This window comes from Pezoporus wallicus, unplaced genomic scaffold (genome assembly GCF_028554395.1).
Source record: "Pezoporus wallicus isolate ANWC-B61680 ecotype Strahan unplaced genomic scaffold, APGP_CSIRO_Pwel_v1 contig_4161, whole genome shotgun sequence".
NCBI lineage: Eukaryota > Metazoa > Chordata > Aves > Psittaciformes > Psittacidae > Pezoporus > Pezoporus wallicus.
In genome coordinates, this window is record NW_026639584.1 from 44,076 (window position 1) to 63,376 (window position 19,301).

General features: G+C 48.4%; 1 protein-coding gene across 3 annotated transcripts in view; it reads left to right on the top strand.

The window, feature by feature from the left end:
• SIL1 (SIL1 nucleotide exchange factor) overlaps positions 1 to 19,301 on the top strand; it is a 94,087-nt gene that overhangs the window by 22,449 nt on the left and 52,337 nt on the right. For 2 of the 3 annotated variants that reach the window (XM_057415125.1, XM_057415127.1), the window contains 2 exons: positions 2,047 to 2,182; positions 13,849 to 14,031. In XM_057415125.1, the coding sequence (XP_057271108.1) occupies positions 2,047 to 2,182; positions 13,849 to 14,031 (319 nt within the window). The remainder of the gene's footprint in view (positions 1 to 2,046; positions 2,183 to 13,848; positions 14,032 to 19,301) is intronic. The other variant, XM_057415126.1, reaches the window with a different exon arrangement.

The window sequence follows — 19,301 nt, forward strand, 5'->3', positions numbered from 1 at the left end:
CTGGTAAACATCAGCTATCTCCATTACAGGTTTCAATAGATACCACACTCGGAGGCCTATTGGTAAATTTACAATAGCTTGTATAGTGAAGTCCCTCTTGGATAATAATATAGCAGTGTAAATAAGCTAAATAATAACTGCTCTGACTCATTTATTTTTAGTCCTGTTGAGTGTTGGCTCAGAAAACGTTAACATTGATTTTCATCTGCAGAACCTGCTTTTTTATGGCTATGATTGTTACTGAGCTTCCAGCATTTGTCAGGATTTTAACAGTTTCAAGCCTCTGATGCACTAAGTGAAGGCAGGAGTTCAGCTCTGTTTTCCCATGCGTTTCCTAAATTTCAATCCCTTTTGACAGCTAAAATAAAAACATTCCATAGGTTTGTCAACCGTCTTCATGCGTTCCCACTGTCGCTGCTAATCGCACGCGTTTTGCTCAGGCTGACATTTCTCTTCCTCAGAAACACTCTCCTAGGCTGGATAATGGATATTTATATGCAAAGCACTCGATTCTGCCAGCAAATGTGCATGCATTTTTTCTGCCTTCACTTCTTCCACTTGGGAAGAACACGGCCTAAAGTTCCCAGTTAACCTCTTCACTGACTTCTTTTTTTCCCCAGTGCAATCATTCTAAAGATTAATACCAAAACACTTCTCCAAGTGAGCTGTAACTCTTATGCTAATTGCCAACAATTAGGAATAATCTTTCCCTATAGGCTGGTGATGTGAAATTATTCAGTGATGGCATTCGTGGCGATACTGGAAGCTGATAATACTCCCTGCAACAGGAATGCAGCTGTCTGGACAATTAGCCTGGACCAGCTTATCTGTGAAAACCAGAATAGCAAAGACCTGCTCCCCAAGCAGTTAAGAGCTGGTGTGAGATGGCATGAGGTCATTACTTACTATTGCTATGCAGTCTCAGTAATTGTATCCGTTGTGGTTTTACATGACTCCCACCAGCTCCCTGGGGAGACATTCCAGTGAGCAGCGAGGTTTCCCTCTCAGCAAGGATTTCTATTCCCTGCTTTTCATGCTCATTTTTTGCCTTTGCCTAATGTTGTACCACTCATGGTAGCTGATCTGTGTCACACGTCTGCCATTCATAGAATCCCAGCCTGGTTTGGGTTGAAGGGACCTTAAAGCTCATCCAGTTCCAACCCCTGCCACGGGCAGGGACACCTTCCACTAGAGCGGCTTGCTCCAAGCCCCTGTGTCCAACCTGGCCTTGAACACTGCCAGGGATGGGGCAGCCACAGCTTCTCTGGGCACCCTGTGCCAGCGCCTCAGCACCCTCACAGGGAAGAGCTTCTGCCTAAGAGCTCATCTCAGTCTCCCCTCTGGCAGGTTAAAGCCATTCATTCCCCTTGGCCTGTCCCTACAGGCCCTTGTCCAAAGCCCCTCTCCAGGTTTCTTGTGCTGCTCTCACAGCGTAGGTGGTGATTGAATCACTGCCTCATTGTTTTAAGGCTTGGAGGACACAGGGAATGGGTGGAGGGAAGGATGCTCATGTTCTTATCATGTGGGCAACTCGGTGTGTTTTCCCCATGTCCTAATTTGGAAATAGCTGAACTATTTTAGCTGAAATCTTCTCCAAGCCTGAAATAAGTGCATTTAAGAAAAAAAAAAACAATGCTCGAGGCGTTCCACTCGTGTGGAAAATTTCAGCTGGAAAAGTTAAAAGTTTGACATATTTTTAGGCAAGGGAAAATGGGGTCTTACAACGTTACACAACCCTAAGAATAGCCAGGGCTCCTGACTCTGGCTGAAATATAGGTGAGGTTCTGTGAAACCTTCTTTGAAACCTGCTGCCTGTGCTGGCATCGGGACTCAGCCGCGTTGCTTTGTTCAGCACAACTGTCATGCTGGTTATGCATGTTTAACCTTTAATATACTTGAAATCTAAATTTAACCATGTGGAAAGAATTTTGGATGTGAAAAAAACCCTAAGAAATCTGCTGGCAAGGGAAAAAATTTTGTATTCTCAGCCGGCACTAAATTACCCAGATGCAATTGCTAATGAGCTGAATCTCTTCTATCCAAAAGGAGTTTGCCCTTACAAAAATAGAAGAGAGCGACATAAAAGATGACAGTGGGAAAGAGGCGGTAGCAGAAGATGATGCTGATCCAGAAGACCTGGAAGTGTTTTACCCCACACATCAGTGGCAAACCCTCCGTCCAGGTAACACGCTGAGCATCCCTCTAAACCCCCTCCTGCCAGCACCGACAGGGCCCTGCAGAAACTCCGATGCCTGTTTGTTCCCATGCTGATGATGTCTGTTGCTGCTGTTCTGACAAGGGGTATGGGCCCAGTGACCTGGGACAGGAGACCATCACTGAGCCACTGGCCACAGGAGTGGTGGCTGCAGTGCTTTCAGCTCCCTGGAGCACGTCGAGTGGGCTGCCAGTCACACTGGAGGGGGTGATGTGTCTCTGTCACTAGCTCGGAAGCCCTTTGTACCCTTGTCAAGGGACAGATTTTCTATCATTTCCTGGCACATGGTATCCCAGGGCTACTGTGCTCTGGTGTGGGCTGGGGAATGCTGCTCAGTGGCTATCTGATTAAGAACCGTCCATGTAACACCACACAGCTTTTTAACAATGGGTTTTCTGTTCGTTGGCTGTTTGAAATCCAGCTTTTATCCCTATCTGTACATCCCACCAAAAATATCTCTTCCCTTTTTTTGGGTTGGTGTCTTTTATTAGATGTGTATGGGATATGGATGGTGAGGGAACACCAACTGAGCAGGCTGGCTTCGCTGCAAAAACCCATGTGCTGGGAAGGGCTCTGGAGAGGCTAAGCCCATTTAAACACACCCAGCTGCCTGCGTGCACGCATATTTTGGCAATTAGGATGATCAGTAAGCTTGCCTGCCTCTGGGGTCTTGAACAAGGTATTTAATCCACTTGTGCTATGTGTCCTCATGTATATGCAGGTGTAATACCTTCCCACCTCTGAAGGGTGAACTAAGTAGTAATTAATTTTTCTAAAGAGCTCTGAATGTAAGAGCTTTATCCTGTGCTCAGTATTATCATGGAATGAATAAATATGGGATCATTTGTCTTGAAATTTCTGCCAGATATAGCAGAACCACTTTTCCAAATGTAAATCTTTGTATAACAAATGTCTAGCAAAAGCCCTAAATTTCACAAAGCTGCAGTATATACATATATTCCATTTTTGTACCATTATGTATGGAAGGCGTGTGGTGCCCCTGCTCAGTATTCAGACCGGCAGATCCCCACCACCCCTATGGAAGCAGAATGTGTATATACCTGCAGACATTAAAAACACCATTGCTAGTTTTCATAGGATCCCAGCCTGGTTTGTGTTGGAAGGGACCTTAAAGCTCACCCAGCTCCAACCCCTGCCACGGGCAGGGACACCTTCCACTAGAGCAGCTTGCTCCAAGCCCCTGTGTCCAACCTGGCCTTGAACACTGCCAGGGATGGGGCAGCCACAGCTTCTCTGGGCACCCTGTGCCAGCGCCTCAGCACCCTCCCAGGGAAGAGCTTCTGCCTAAGAGCTCATCTCAGTCTCCCCTCTGGCAGGTTAAAGCCATTCCCCCTGTCCTGTCCCTACAGGCCCTTGTCCCAAGCCCCTCTCCAGGTTTCCTGCAGCCCCTTTAGGCACTGGAGCTGCTCTGAGGTCTCCCCTTCAGGAGCCTTCTCTTGTCCAGGCTGACCCAGCCCAGCTCTCTCAGCCTGGCTCCAGAGCAGAGCTGCTCCAGCCCTCGCAGCATCTCCGTGGCCTCCTCTGGCCTCGCTCCAACAGCTCCACATCCCTCTTGTGCTGCTGCCCCAGAGCTGGATCAGGACTTAAGGGGGGTGGGGGTGGGGAGGTGGTGTCTCCCCAGAGCGCAGCAGAGAGGGCAAATCCCCTCCCTCAACTGCTGCTTGTGCTCTTGGTTCAGAGGCGCTTTTCCCTTGCTCGGGTGTCTTGTTCCGTGTGATTTTTGTAGCATTTCCATGTTGGGCATGTCCATGTACAGTGAAAGGCTTGTGGAAGTGGGGAGCTTGTCAGCATTCACATAGAAGAATTCTAGTGTCTCGTGTCGAAGGGTTAAACGCTGGCCTGCCTCATTGTGTAGCTGCTGCAGATCCTCCTTTCAGGTATGTGCGCAGATCTGGGGAGGCACATGTCAGGAAGAGGAGTCTTCCTTGGTCTCCGCCTCCTAGCCTGGGCTTTGGCCTTCTCTTGGTTTCTCTGAAGTGAAATCTTTTGTGTGGTTTGTGGATTTTAGCACGTGGTCCCTGAAGCAAGGCTGGGGAAGCTGCTGCCACCACGAGCCCATCCCTGCGGCCTCTGACCTCGAAGGTTTCCCTGTTGCCAGCACAAAGCGATGCTGGGGAGGGAGCTGACCTGCAGGACAAGGGGAGCACCCACCGAGGCTGTGCAAGGGACGTGTGTGTCGGTCCTTTAGCAGACACGCACGTTGGCAGTGTGGCTCATCCAGTGGCTCTGCCTTTTCTGATGGTTTCTGCTGTGATTTCAGTCACCTGCAGCCGAGCACAGTGCTCAGAAGCTTGTATTGTGCTTCCCACTTCTGCTGGATGCCCCACACTGTCTTCCTTTGTATCTGTGCCGCAAATGGGGCCGGTTTCTCCTGGGGAAGGAAATGTTGTGATTTCAAATGTGGATCTTCAGGTTTGAATTGTGGAAGGGAGCTCAGAGTTGTGTTTCTCCTGTTTCAACTTGTTCCTGTTCTTGGGATTTTTGTGCTTCTGTCCAGTCATGCAGTTGCTCATCTTTTATACATGGATTTCCACTTTTGCTCTGCTGTTTTTCTAGTTCCCTGTTGCTAATTGCATCAAACTGTGTTTCCGCTGAGACTGCAGCAGTGTCATCAACCTGTAACCTGTCAAATCCCTCCACCAAATTCAATTGTTCTTGTATATGTAACACTGCTTTGTGCGGTTGCTCCCTCGCTGCCTACAGTGTGAGCTGGATTTTGATCAAGTGCTCTCTTGCACTTCAAGCATGCTTCAAGCTGCTGGAGGTAGCTGGATGCAGACACAGAGAGACAGTTACCCTAAGAATTCTGTTGCCTGTAATCTGGAAGCAAGGAGCTCAGTTGTCTCTTCTTGCCAGCCAGGAAGCTGATGGGCTGTTGAAAGGTTGGGGAAACTTCACAGAGTCCTTTAACACTTTGTTAGGCATTGCTTTTTTCTCCCTTGGCACTAAATAATGCATCAGGGTTAGACAGAAAGGATACGTGCACCTTGGAAAATCTTCCAGCACCTCTGTTTTACTTATTTGGAACGCAGAAGGCATCTGCAGGGCTTTTCCTTCTGTTCATGGTGGGAGTCCATAGGAACTTTCAGCCTACAAGTGGGATTGCAATGTCCTTTGAATGGATGTTCACACCCATGGTCACATCACTTCTCATGGTCAGGTAACAGCTCTGCCACAGACACAGAATTCAAAGTTGTGCTTCCTCTGATGTCTTCTTCCTTTCTGACTGTGCTTTTGCCAGAGGATGGTCCCCTTTCCAGAGCTGGAAGCTCTGGAGAAGCATGGCAGAGGGGACTTGCTTTTGTTGCTGCCTGTGTTAAGCTCTGCTAAGTGTGTGGAGTCTGTCAGCGCACAGAACCACCCAATCACTCTGCAAGGTGATGCATTATGGTTATGGCAACCAAAGGCTGATCCTTAGTCTTTGGAATGGCAGAGAAGAATGGAAGGGTTGGATGGTGTTGACTGTCATAGAATCATATAATCATAGGATGGTTTGGGTTGGAAAGGACCTTATGGTCATCTAGTTATAACCCCCCTGCAATGGGCAGGGATGTCTCACACTAGACCATGTTGCCAAGGCTCTGTCCAACCTGGCCTTGAACACTGCCAGGGATGGAGCATTTACTTCTCTGGGCAACCTCTTCAGTGCCTCACCACTGTCACAGTTCAGAACTTCTTCCATCAATTCGAGTTTTCTTTGGGGTTCTGTTTATAAAAGCATTTCTTCCACAGTTCCAGGTAGCCTCAAATCTGCCTCTCAGCATCTCAGAGCAAATGAATGACTCATTGCCTGGGAATTGGCTACTTTTCTTATTTGGACACCCTGCTTCCCTCTGTTTTGTTTAGCCTTCCTGATGATGACTGAAAGTTGAATTGCTCTGGCCAAGTAGTCGTATCACTGACCAGCAAGTTTCCCATCTGGCATTAGGGTGGGAAGTGGTTCCTCTGGGAAGACATTGTGGTGAAGAGAAAGGATCTAAGAGGCAAGGGTTTAACTGGGAAAGAAAAAGGGAGTTAATCATCTCCTCCTCTGCAGGGCCCAGGACTCTGAGGAGCCCGGGCTGTGCAGTGCTGCTGCAGATGGGCTCTGTCCACCCCTGCAGCAGTACTTCCCTGCTCCCGCGTGCAGCAGAGACTCGCTGACAGTTTGAAGTTGGGAATTCGCGTGTCCAGTTTCCAAATCCAGATGGACCAAGCGAGACCCTCACCTGCCCCAGATACCAGAATATTGTCAGTCTGCTCTGCACGCTTTCCATGAGAGAGGAGCCCACTGTGGGGCATGGAAAGACTTCCTTTGCTCCAGAGCAAAACCTTGCGTTGGTGATTGAAATGATGCAGTGTTGGATCTCTGGTTTGGATCCCGTGTCTCCTGGCCTGTACCTTTTGCTGTGGTTAAACTCCTGGCTTGCAGAGCTCTGTGCTGATACCTGCAGTTACTCTATAGCATTTGTCCTGCTTGGAGTCATTTTCCTAAGTGCCTAATTATATTGCAGTTAAAAAATAAGAAGCCATGGCTGCCACTGTTGATCAAACTGCCAGAGCAGAGTTGATGTGAGCACGCTGTTGTTGCTGCTTCTGTAAAGATGAAACCATCTGAAGTTCAGCGGGGAGCTGATGATACATTGCTTAGCATTTAAATATCCACTGCTCTAGCTTCCACGGAACCTCAGGCGGCTTTCTCTGTCGGTAGCTATCTTTGCTGTTCATGCTTGTCTCAGGTCTTTCCTTGCCTCATTTCCTGCATAAACAAGGTTTTACACATGTGGAAACACAGTTCTGAAAGCAAGAGTTGGCGTTGAGGTCATTTCAGAAGCTGCTTTGAAGGACTTGCTGTGGGTTTGGAAAGAACAGGGGAAGGGATGGGGAGTGGCTCGCTTGTGGGTCTTTGTCTTTCAAGAGATTTCAGTAGCTGAAGGAGCCAGCACTGCGCTAAGCCCAGGAGAGGTTTGTGAAGCTGGGAGCAGAAGGTAATGGCAGGAGGGACCCCTTTGGCTCAGGAGTCCAGTGACAGGGTCTGTGGGTGATGTGATGGCTGGTGAGGATTTCCTACACCTTGACAGTGAGTATCTTGCTCCTGCTGTTCACTAGGGTGTCTTAGCTGCGCTGGCTCCTGTTAATTGCTTTGCTGAATTAATGAATCTGTCCAAACCTCTGGCTTCTCAGTGACCCAGACCTATCTCAAACAGTTGTGTGCAGGTCTCTGAAATATTTATGTCAGCACAGTCAAGAGGGGCCTGTGAAATACAGCATTAAGACACCAGGGTATGCTCGTTTCTGCAAAGCTTGACGTTTGTAATCCAGGAAATAGGAGCCTCATCAGATCAGCACAGATTTGCATGAAGAGGAAAGGCAAATGGGATTTGAAAACCCTCATTTATACCAGATGAAATGCTGCTTTTCCAGGTTCTTTATATAAAATAACTTGTTACTGATGTGCAAAGGGGAAAAAAAAAAATCTCAGCTGTGGAGTTATTGTAATCTTCTCTGGCCAGCAAGAGAGAGAGCTGCAGGGTGATTGCAGCAGGTAGGAAAGCCCAGGCAGTCTTGAGAGCAATTTCAAATGTTCAGTGCTTGGACCTGCAGTTATGGCCACTAGTAGCAAACCCTCTGTCTGTTTTCCATCTGACCTGTTGCATATGAGGCTTTTGGTACCTTAAGTGTATCTTGCGCCTGTCCTCCTTTTTATTACCACCTGCCCTCAAGCTCTCCTCTCTCAGATTCCCCATTCTCCTGGGCTTTCCTTGACTTCATGCTTCCACTGATATCTCAGTGTCGTCACAGGGTACACGGTCTCCTTGAGCTTGTGTTGAATTCCTTGGGCTTGTGTTGAATTCTCCCTTTTGCTGAAGGTCTTCTCTGATAGAAAAGCCAGGGCTGAAGCTTCATAGGCTGCTTTGGCTCTGGTGTGTGGCACTGGAGGGCAGACCTGTCAAACAGAGCAAATTCTCTCCAAGGCTTAGTCCTGTGTAAGAGGAATAACAGTTTCCCTGCTGCTGGTAAGAGGGCAGGATTGGGAATGCTTGAGAGACACTGGGACAGCATGCAGATGGCTGGTATCTCAACCCTCTGTGGGAGCAGGGAGTGTTTGAATGATGCCAGCTTTTGGATATGGAGATTTTGTCAGTATGAGCCCCTTGCCCTCTGGCTCAGTTGTGCAGATGAGGGCTGTGCTGTTACCTGTCTCCAGCCTTGCTCTGCATTATCCGCTTGGATTTTCTTCGCCAGCAGGTTCCCTGAGCTGGGAAGTTGGAGGGCAACCTCCAGGGATGCACACCCAGCCCATGTCATGCTGTCTCTTCAGTGTGCAGACAAGGGGAGCAGGCTGGGCTCCTGGCTGTGAGGCATGGGTTGATCTGGGAGCTGCTGCCAGCATCCCAATGAGATGCCAGTGCAGGTGATGCGGGCAGCATTATAGCCTTGGATCTGTGTAGTTGAAACACTTGGGAAGCATCATGAATGATAGTGGGCTGGGTCCATGGGCACAAAGCTGACTTTTTCCAGCAGAGGCTTTGTCATTCACACTAAGAAATCACAGAATCCCAGCCTGGTTTGTGTTGGAAGGGGCCTTAAAGCTCGTCCAGTTCCAACCCCTGCCATGGGCAGGGACACCTTCCGCTAGAGCAGGTTAATCTCAGTCTCCCCTCTGGCAGGTTAAAGCTCCAGCAGCCCCACATCCCTCTTGTGCTGTTGCCCCAGAGCTGGATCAGGACTGAAAGGGGACTCTCCCCAGAGCACAGCAGAGGGGCAGGATCCCCTCCCTCAACTGCTGCTCATGCTCTGGAGGTCCAGCCCAGCACATGGAAGCTGTAACAAGTAACAGAAATTTATGGACATGTACATTAAAATAAGTTAGACTTCCATTTCATAAAACCCACTCTGCTTATCTAATTTGACAAGTGCAGTAATGCAGTTTTGATTATATATTTTGTGGCATGTTGTAAATGCAGTATGTATAGGAAAATTATAATAATGTGAGACCTCAGAGCTGTATAGTTCCTGGTACTAAATCATTCCTGGCACCTGAGTGAAAATGTTTCCTTGTGTTTTCTGCCTGCTTCACCATGACCTGGGAGGTTTTGCAGCCGTTGTTTTCCAAGCACATCCATGGAGGGTATCGGGTTCAGTGTTTGTGAAATGACCCTTTTTCCCAAAATGGTCTGTTTTTCCCCAAAATGCAGATAAACCTTGTGCTGTCTTCTGTCATTTCACGAACTGCCAGTATCCTGGCTGCCAGTGAGAAAAAACTCTACATGTCCTATATGGATTGCCCAGGTTCAGGAGCAGCATGGGGCTGAGATGGGCTTTTTGTGTGTTGGGGTGAATACTGTTCCTTACTGGCTGTGGTGTTACTGGTTTCATTAAACAAGCTGGTTATAAAAGTCTGCTGCAGGGATACATGTACAGCCACATACTAAATGATGCTTCTGAGCAGCTGAGATGAAAGTTTGCAGCTTCACTAACGCATAGTCCTGGCCTTGGATTTTGGGCACAACCCAGACAAGTATGTAACAGTCACCAGACAAATGGTGACTCCTCTTATCTGTGTGCATGGCTGTGGACTCCGCAGTGTGTTACGGGTTAAGTGCAGTGGTTACGCACCAGGAGATGGAGGAGTTTGAGTCAAGTGGTGGTTTTTTTGGTGCAATAGGAGCAGGTTAAGCATCATTTTTCAAAATATATTTGAATTTTGCTTTAATGATGCTCTGCCTGGTGTTATTATAATGTAAATGTAGCATTAGCGAAGAGAATAAGTACATCAGCTGTGTAGCAGGAGACATAAGCAGTGGGAATCGTTCACATGGTTAAATTTACATTGTTTGGAAGGGAAAAAGTGCTTTGAAAGAAGAGAGACTGTTTCCCAGGGAAGACATCTCTCATTCCTCTCTTTTATCTTCTTTCTGCCAAGCCAGAGATGCTGTGAGAGCACGAGCTCCTGGGAGATGTTTAAATGTGTGCTGGGTGATGAGGAATATCTTGCCACGGCTTTTATGTGCAAGTGGAGCTGTATTTTCTGCAATAACGTTAATAACCTTTGTGTGACTGTTTAGAAGGATGAACCTCATTAAAGAAGAGGTATTTAATAACAGGCCTATTTTTATCTCTGTCTTTATCTAGCAGTCTGCACATTTATTTCAAGCCTGTAACAGTGCTTTGGAAGAAAAATTGTTTCCCTCCTGAAAACGTTTTGGGAGTGCATCCAGCCTAGGTTAACTTGAATTTCCTAGCTGAGTATGTTCCCTCCCGCTTCCAGAGCAAACAAGCCATTCCGTGAGCTTGGGTTGTTTTCTGGGTATTATGGGAAAGTGCTTTTCAGATATTGTGACTTGGGTTCCAGAGGCACTGAATTGGTTCTGAAGGTTTGACCCAATCAGAGCAACACCCTCGCACTTCAAATGCACGACCTTGTTCTGTGGGATGAGCATCCAAGCATTGCAATGCATGCTTGTTTAGCCATGGCTCGGACCTCCATCCCCATGAAACACCAGAGGTTGCTTCTGTGGCCAGGGAAGCGTTGAACTCCCACCAAGGCATCATTGGAGATGCTGGAGATCAGGTGAGCTGCACACTGTGAGCTCAAAGCTGCAGGGTATCATAGGATCCCAGACTGGTTTGGGTTGGAAGGGACTTTAAAGCTCATCCAGCTCCAACCCCTGCCACGGTCAGGGACACCTTCCACTAGAGCAGCTTGCTCCAAGCCCCTGTGTCCAACCTGGCCTTGAACACTGCCAGGGATGGGGCAGCCACAGCTTCTCTGGGCACCCTGTGCCAGCGCCTCAGCACCCTCACAGGGAAGAGCTTCTGCCTAAGAGCTCATCTTGGTCTAACCTTTCCTGTCTCTGTGTTACTGAAACAGCTTCCTTTAGCATGTCAAGAAAGCTTCTGAGTCAAAAAGTAACGTACATCTCTATTTCTCCCGCTCTGCTTTACCAGCATAAGCTTGGGAAAGAAATGTATTCTCCTTGGGTCTGTCTTGATGTCTTGTATAACTAATCCCCATTTATTGCAAGAACTCTTACAACAGTACATTCATGTTTAATTTTTTATGCTGTGTTTACATTTTGGAAGGAGTAAGTGTGCTGCTGGTGGTGGAAACTCTCATTAAGAACATTTCTGATTCAAAGGCTCTTTCTTCAGCCCAGAGATGCTTTTTCCTCTCTCCTGATTTTGTGCCTGCTCCTTAAGACTGCAGGAAGTTTTGCTGGGGTCATTCACTTGCAACAGGATGTTATGTGAATACTGAATTAATGTATGCAGTCTGCCACTTGGTATTGCTTCTCTTCTGCTGCTGGAGATCTCCCAGGGCTGCAAAGACCTTGAAAGCTGCAATGCCAACAACAGGAATGTGCCTGTGATCCTGCAAAGTAAAAGGGGAAACATGAGGCCGTGTGTGTCTCCCAACACTGCAGGGTGTGAATAAATAAATCTAAACAATTTACATTCTAACCCCAGATCAGGTTTTATTTTTAGGATTTGTCATTCAGCCCAAGTGAAACCTTTCCCTTTATGTCTGGTGGCGCTTCTAAAAGTGCCTTTAAGTTATCACTGAGACAGTGCTTTAAGATGCATTTGCATTTTGATATAATTTGCCCTGTCCAGCCTGGCCTTGAACACTGCCAGGGATGGGGCAGCCACAGCTTCTCTGGGCACCCTGTGCCAGCGCCTCAGCACCCTCACAGGGAAGAGCTTCTGCCTAAGAGCTCATCTCAGTCTCCCCTCTGGCAGGTTAAAGCCATTCCCCTTGGCCTGTCCCTACAGGCCCTTGTCCAAAGCCCCTCTGCAGGTTTCCTGCAGCCCCTTTAGGCACTGGAGCTGCTCTGAGGTCTCCCCTTCAGGAGCCTTCTCTTGTCCAGGCTGCCCCAGCCCAGCTCTCTCAGCCTGGCTCCAGAGCAGAGCTGCTCCAGCCCTCACAGCATCTCCATGGCCTCCTCTGGACTCACTCCAAGACCTCCACATCCCTCTTGTGCTGTTGCCCCAGAGCTGGATCAGGACTCTGGTTCTCCATGGTTTTGCATGAGGACCTCCTGATGCTTTGCACAGAGCTTGCCATGGTATGAGTCAAGTGCTTGTTGGCAGGGCTTCTCTGCTGTTCTCAGCATGCTTCTCCTGCAACGGCTGCTCCATGGCTGCAGCGCTTCCATTGGCAGAGCAGGAACTCAAATACCTTCCTGCTGCATGGCCGTGAGCCCTGTGGAGCCAGCACACCCAAGAGATGAGGAGGCAGTGTGTATTCACCAGGGCAGTGCTGGTGTAGTCAGTTAGCCCTGTTCACACCACCAAAGCCTTACATCGAGTGGAGATGTGTGTGTTTGGGGGGGTTAACCCCAAGTGTTAGCTTGTCAGGTAGGATTTGCAACACTGGCAGCTGGGGAGAAAAACTGTTATTAAGTGTAATGCGGCACCTTGGATACAGAAAACATGGGGAGACAATAAATATAGACTTCCATAATGTCATTTTATGGTGTCACTCTTCAGAATTTATTAAGGCTTAGCTGCAGTGCTGCCTGCAGCTTCTTCTGGTTGATCAGTAAATTCTGTTCGTTATCTCCAGCGCTTGATTTGACCTACTGTGTCATAAAAAAGAGGGAATATTGGAGGCACTGGGGCACCCCATTTACCTTCTTTGGCAGCTGGGATTTTTGGTGTAACTGCAGCTTTTCTCAGGGTTGCTGCTCACACCCCAGTCAGTGCTCGGTTGTGCAGATGGACCCAAAATGTGAAGTATTGCTTGATGAGAGCATTGAGAAATGCAGGCACTGGTGACCTGCCTTAATCAGCAGGAAGAGGAGAGCCATAGTGAGGAGGGATGCAGCTGTCTCCTCGGAGTGAGTTCCCATGTGGTTATCCCACCCTGGCACTGCTCCGGGGTGTGGACGCTCTTGAACAGGCTGAGGGTGACTGGACGTGGGTGGCAAAGGTGACAAGTACTTAACTGCAGAAAGGTGGTTGCTAAAGCCACGGGCTCACAGAAGAGTTTGCTGTCGCCTTACTGCTGGTGTTGCCACTCATTTGCTGTCAGGAGCTTGCTGCTTGGTGCTGAGAACTGCACTGGTGTTTTTGAAGAGCTCCTCAGTCTACAGATGAAATTGTGCCTGTTTGTCCCATTTTCTTGTCAAGCACAGATCACAGCAGCAGTGGGTTTGTGTACCTTTACCCCTGGCCTCACTATTTAGCTCTCCAGGATGGAAGAGAATGAGTTCAGGCCCAACCTTCTGATAATTTGTTGTGTTCCTTGTGCTTAAGGGCAGAATTTAAGTTGCCAAAAGCAGATGTTTGCTTGCTCCTTTTTTAGCTCACAAAGTACTTTCTGCATGCTTGATTGATGGATGTCCCTGTTACATTAATAGTTGGGCTTCGCAGAAAGCTGTTATTACCAGGAGAATCTGGTGTGGGTTTCAGTTTTTCTTCTTGCATTGAAAATCCATTATTAATGTCTTTTTGAGGAAAAAAAGAAAAAGAGGCTTCAATTCAGACATTTTACTTTGCTTTCTCAGGCTCCTTCGTAGCTGTCTTCTCTGAGGCAGTTTTAAAATCAATATTACAAGTGTCCTTTATGTTTTACTGTGCGGTTGAGGGTTGCCGCATCTTGCTATCGATTTCTGATTGTGTTGCAGGACATTTGGGTGCGTGCAGATTGCCACGTGATGGATTACTGTCATCCCAGTCGTCACTGAGTTGGGAAGCACAAATGGGAAAGAGCAGCAACAGAAGTGTTCTGTGTAGGGAGGGTTTGCACATGCCTCAAGCTCTTGTGCAGCAGCATGATGAGCAGTCCTGCTCCACGGCTTCCCAGGCAGGTATGGACATGTTTGTTGCTTGACCTGCCCATGGGCAGGCTGCTGCCAAGCCTTTTGTGCACGGCCCTCAAGCCAGCTCCATCTCTGCCAGATGCTTTGGTTGCAACAATATGTAGGTGATTTGGATATACAGTGAATTGCTGCCAATTGGATTTGGTTTATCTTCTCAGAATGCATCTTGTAGAGATGTAAAACTTGCTGTGCTTCGTGGAGGCCAGTTTTGGTGTTTAAGGAATCATAGAGTCATAGAATGATTTGGGTGTGAAGGGGCCTTAAAGCTCATCCAGTTCCATAATTATGGCCACCTTCTACTAGACCAAGTTGCTCAAAGCCTCATCCAGCCTGGCCTTGAATTAGTTGTAGTTTATCCGTTCATGCTGGGAAATCATAGAATCCCAGGTTCGAAGGGACCTCAAGGATTATATGGTCCAACCTTTCTTAACAAAGCATGACATAGACTAGATGTTTACCCTCTCCAGCAGTGGGGAGTCACCACTTCTCTGGAGAGATTATTCCAATGGCTGATTGTTTTAATCATGAAGTTTTTCCTCATGTCCAGTCAGAATCTCCCCATCACCCCTTGTCTTTTCCATGGGACTTCTTGTACAAAAAGTCTCCATCTTCTTTGTAGCCACCCTTTAAATACTGGAGCTCTAAATCCTGTGGACCAGAGCAAAAAGAAGGCAGAGGCACTGGTGCCGTGTCTCTGGAGGAGCAGCACAGGGTGTGGGTGTTCTGAACATGCCTGCTGGAGGCACAGGCAGCCCAAGATCTCCCTGGGCCCCCAGTGCTGCTGTCTGCTGGAGCTGGTGGTTGGGAGGGGTGACATGTACAACCGTGGGCAGGCTCCGACCTTGCTGCTGGGACCTAGTTAGCAATTCTGTTGATGTTCTGGAAAGGAAAATGTAATTCAGGCCACCTTCTCCTCCAAGCTGACCCTGAGAATCTGGGAGGAGAACAGCTACTGAATAATTAGGGGCCTTTTTTTTTTCCCTTTGTGCTGGAGTTACTGCTCAGTGTTGAACTGTGCTGTAAAGTGTCATTCGTTTCCTTGAACGCATCGGTCCAAGTGTACTTTGTGTTAATACAGTGCCATAAATTGCAGGCTTATTAATCACAGCATGCCGCAGCGCATCGCTGTCTCGCCGTATTCCGTGGGTGCTGTGGCTGGTGCGACCCCTGTGGCCCTGGCCAAAGGGTGAACGTGGTGGCTGGAGCACTGCCCTGTACTCCTGTGCTTCTTTTAGCTTGTGCTTTATGTTGGCACAGCTCTCACCCTGTAAGCTCCAGCAGCATTTGCTAGCACTGCCACTACTGCGGGGAGCAGCCGCACTGCTGTGGAGGAGAGCAACCAAGATGCACCCGGGAAGAAGTGGCTTTGTCACAGCGGAGTTTTGACACACCTCATCCCTGCTCCTGCCGTTCCGTTTTGGGTCCGTAGGGGTCCTGGCTTTGCAGTAAATCCCTTGAGCCTGAGCTCCTGCGCAGGGCTGCGCTGCAGGATGTGCCGTGTGATGATGCTGTGTCTCCGTCTCCGTGGCAGAGCTTTCAGCCTTCCTGGCAATGTAAATTCTCCTGGCTGCATTCTAAAATTACACTGAGTTATTGATTTATCTTTGAGAGGATTTCCTTCCCGAGGGACATTTCTGGCTGGTTTAATGATTTAGTTCCTCTGCAAGTGCAGGATCCGGAGCAGAGCAGAGCCACCCTCCTGCCCTGAGCCTGCAGCCCAGGGTTGTGCTCCCGCCTCTTCCTCTTCAAGCCCATTTCTATTCCAAAGCTGGCATGAGGTTATGCTGCTGTTCCTGCAGGGACAACTGCGAATAAAAGGGCATTTTCAGCTTTCACTGTGGGTCTTGGACTAGCCTTTATGCCGTGGCACCAGCGTTGTTATCTTAGACTTGTTGCAAACAGCTCTGAGACTGGCACATGGGAAGCATGAAGCTGTGCCAGCATTAATGCACCCAGGCTCCTGAGAGCATCTGAATTCCCTGAAGTGGGATGTGATGGGAGCTGGATCATGCAAACATCTCTTTTCCTAAAGTTGCAGGGTACAGCCTCTCTTTGCTTTCTGCTGACTCGCCCTTGGAGCATCTCTGAAAATCAGGCCAGGCAAGTTCACGTGCAATCTCGTGCTCGTACTCCTGAGGAGGCAAAGCTAATTCTCTACTTTAACTCCCACTTTTCTCCCCGAAGCCCTGAAATGGCAGTCCACAGGTTGTGGGTCATCTGGTGAACCTTTAGGAGTTGGGTTGGATGTTTTACCTACCATCTGTGGAAGGGAAGTGGCATGCTCTGTGTCCCTGGGTGCCTGTCTCCAGCCATGGCCCATCTAAAGCATCTCCCTGTGGGTTCCCGTATCTAACCCCCCAGTGGATCTGGATCCCATCTCAGCTGCAGCATACACGGCGATGAAATGTGAGGCTGCTCACATGGTTATAAGCCAGCATCCCCTGGTTGGGCCCAGGGAGAATGACAATTTATTTGCCTGTGAATCAAGTGTGCCACAAATTCTTTCCTAGTGATCTACCTGTGTGATAAAACAAGGCCTTAGTGTCTGTCTGTAGTATTGCAGTGGTGACAAGTTTTTTTGACAATAAGGCTATCACTGATGACTGCAATAGCTATAGAAACCTAGCTTTAAATTGAAGCTTCAGGAAGCACTATACCAGTGTTCTCTCCAAGACTGCTTCTTATTTCAGTTTTTATTATTCAAATTCATTCTCACTATAGCTTGGCAGTGTAGCTGGCAGATGGGCTTCTCCAATATGTTCTGCTAGTCTCATAGAATCCCAGGCTGGTTTGTGTTGGAAAGGACCTTAAAGCTCATCAAGTTCCAACACCCTGCCATGGGCAGGGACATCTTCCACTAGAGCAGCTTGCTCCAGGCTTCGTCCAACCTGGCCGCTTCTTAAGGTCTCTCCTTAAGGAGCCTTCTCCAGGCTGACCCAGCCCAGCTCTCTCAGCCTGGCTCCAGTGCAGAGCTGCTCCAGCCCTCACAGCATCTACATGGCCTCTGGATGGGTTTGCCTATGTTGTATATGTCTTACCTTTTCAATATCAGCCTTGACTGAGTTATAAACACAGAAGCTGAAGACAGAAACAGAGATTCCTGAGACCTGGTCATAAAGACCCATTCTTGAGCTCCCCAGCCTTCCCCTTGGAAATAGATTCTCTTTTCCCCTGTTTTTCTTCCTATTGCACAATTTTAGGTTTCTGCTGCTTTTTTCCAACCATGGCCAGTTTAGACCTCCTGCTTCTCACACTGGTGTTGGTCCTGATGGATTAGCCCTCCCCATAGAGCGGTTGTGTCCTTCTCATGCCTCCGTGTTGTTGGTGGTTCTCTGTGCCCTAACATTCATCTGTGGTGGCCATCTCAACAGTCAATAGGGAGAGGAAGAGATGCTCTTTGAGAGTGACAGATGTGGAAGACTGCTGCAGTTAATGATGTTCTGGAGGTGTTAATCTCTGTCATAGTAAAGAAGCTGATGGTTCTCTGCTCAAAAAGGTATTAGATGCCTAAAATTCCTCAGGATAAATATCATTGTCAGTTCCTTTTGTCAGGTTCTCAATTCTCCTGGGGTCATCTCCCTCATCCTTCTCTGCATTCTGCATTGATCTTCTCTGAACCTAGATAAGCCTTCAGTATCCTAGCTGGGTTTTCTGGTGTAACAAATTCACCTGTGGGATGACAGCTATTGAATAGGTTGCAGTGACATTATGAAGTAGTGTAGGCTTGGCGATAAATAACTTGGTGAGTAAGAGAGGGATTAAAACTGGCTTTTGTAAATAATCTTTCTGTTGGATGTTGACTTGGTGACATGGTGAGACCCAGGGCACTGGAGCCTGGCATGGTGTTTGACAGCTGAGATAATCAGAGTGTGGCTGGACACCTTTGATTGCCTGCCTGGACCTTTGTGGGATTAAACTCTCTAAAGTGCTACAGTTCACAGAATCGAGCCCAGCATCAGAAAATAGATAAGTGCTTCCTATTGAAGCACTGAGCACATGCCTCAAGCTGCACCGAGGGGGTGTGGTAGTGCAGAAGAAGTGCCTGGCTCAAAGCTGGAGATAAGGGTTTGCTTATGAAGTGAAAACATGTGGTTTTGCCAATGTTATGAAAGGGCAACCCTTCCTTCTCTTTGCCTGCTATTATTTCTCTCCTGGTGTATTTTCTACTGATGCAGTGCAAGTGGGAGAGAAGCCTTTGCAGAGAGGGAGGTGGAAGGGCACAAGCACTTGTTGCTAGGGGCCCTTTGCCATACAAAGCTTTCCTATATTGGCAGCAGCAGGAGAGCTATCAACAGATGCTACAGCAGTGGCTCCCGTCAGAGAGGCACCATATGTCCTCTCCCGAGCCCTCCTTCCCTAAGAGTCCTCCTCCCCAGGCACCTCTCTCGCATCCGCCTTCGCTTCCATCGCTTGCTGCCTCGGAGCATCCCAGGAAGCCGCAGCGCCTCGCAGGAGGTACATGCTCTGCCCTGTGTGTGAGAGCCAGCTCTCTTGTCCTCATCTTGCCACAGGAAGGTCGAGGTTTGGTGGGATTTCAGGCAGGCAGCGAGCTCAGGCTGGGCTATGTGCAGAACACTCTTGGCCACCGGTGATGGCAGGAACGAGTTAAACAGACACATTGCGGCTGGTGTCTTGCCTGTCACTGCGGGTTCACCTTCTTTTCCCTCCTCTTCTGCTCCCCCACTGCTGGAGGCGAAGCCCAGCACAGGCAGTGGGTGGGTTTGGCAGGAGGTGGTAGGAGCCAGAGCATGGAGCTCACAGGGTGCTGCCGGTTTGAATAACCGGGCTCATGGTCCCCGGTGCTGGCGGATCAATGGAGGGAACATAAATACCAGTGCCATGGGAGAGCTGGGTGGGTTGAAACTGGCAGTGGTGAGTGGTTGTCCAGCTGAGTGTCCGCGTTTAACTGATGCTTTCACATGTCTAACCAAGCATTACTCATTGGAAAGCCCCTTCCTTGCGTTGCTTTGTTCTCCGCTAGCTGCGGAAGGAGGGATTTGATTCTGGCATCACTTCTAAAACATTTTAATTGTATCTGCCAAAGGAAACAAATTGCAGAGAAGACCTCTCAGCATTAGGACAAAAGAGTGCCTCTAAATCCCTTTTCAGATAAACAAATGTTTGGGCTGTAGGCCTGATGGATGGTGTTTAAAGGCATGGTTATTACTGCAGCAAGCAAGTGGTTGGCATTGAAAATCATAGGATGCAAGAAGGAAAAGTTCTCCCAAGGTTTGCTGTGGGCATGTTTTCTCCCTGTA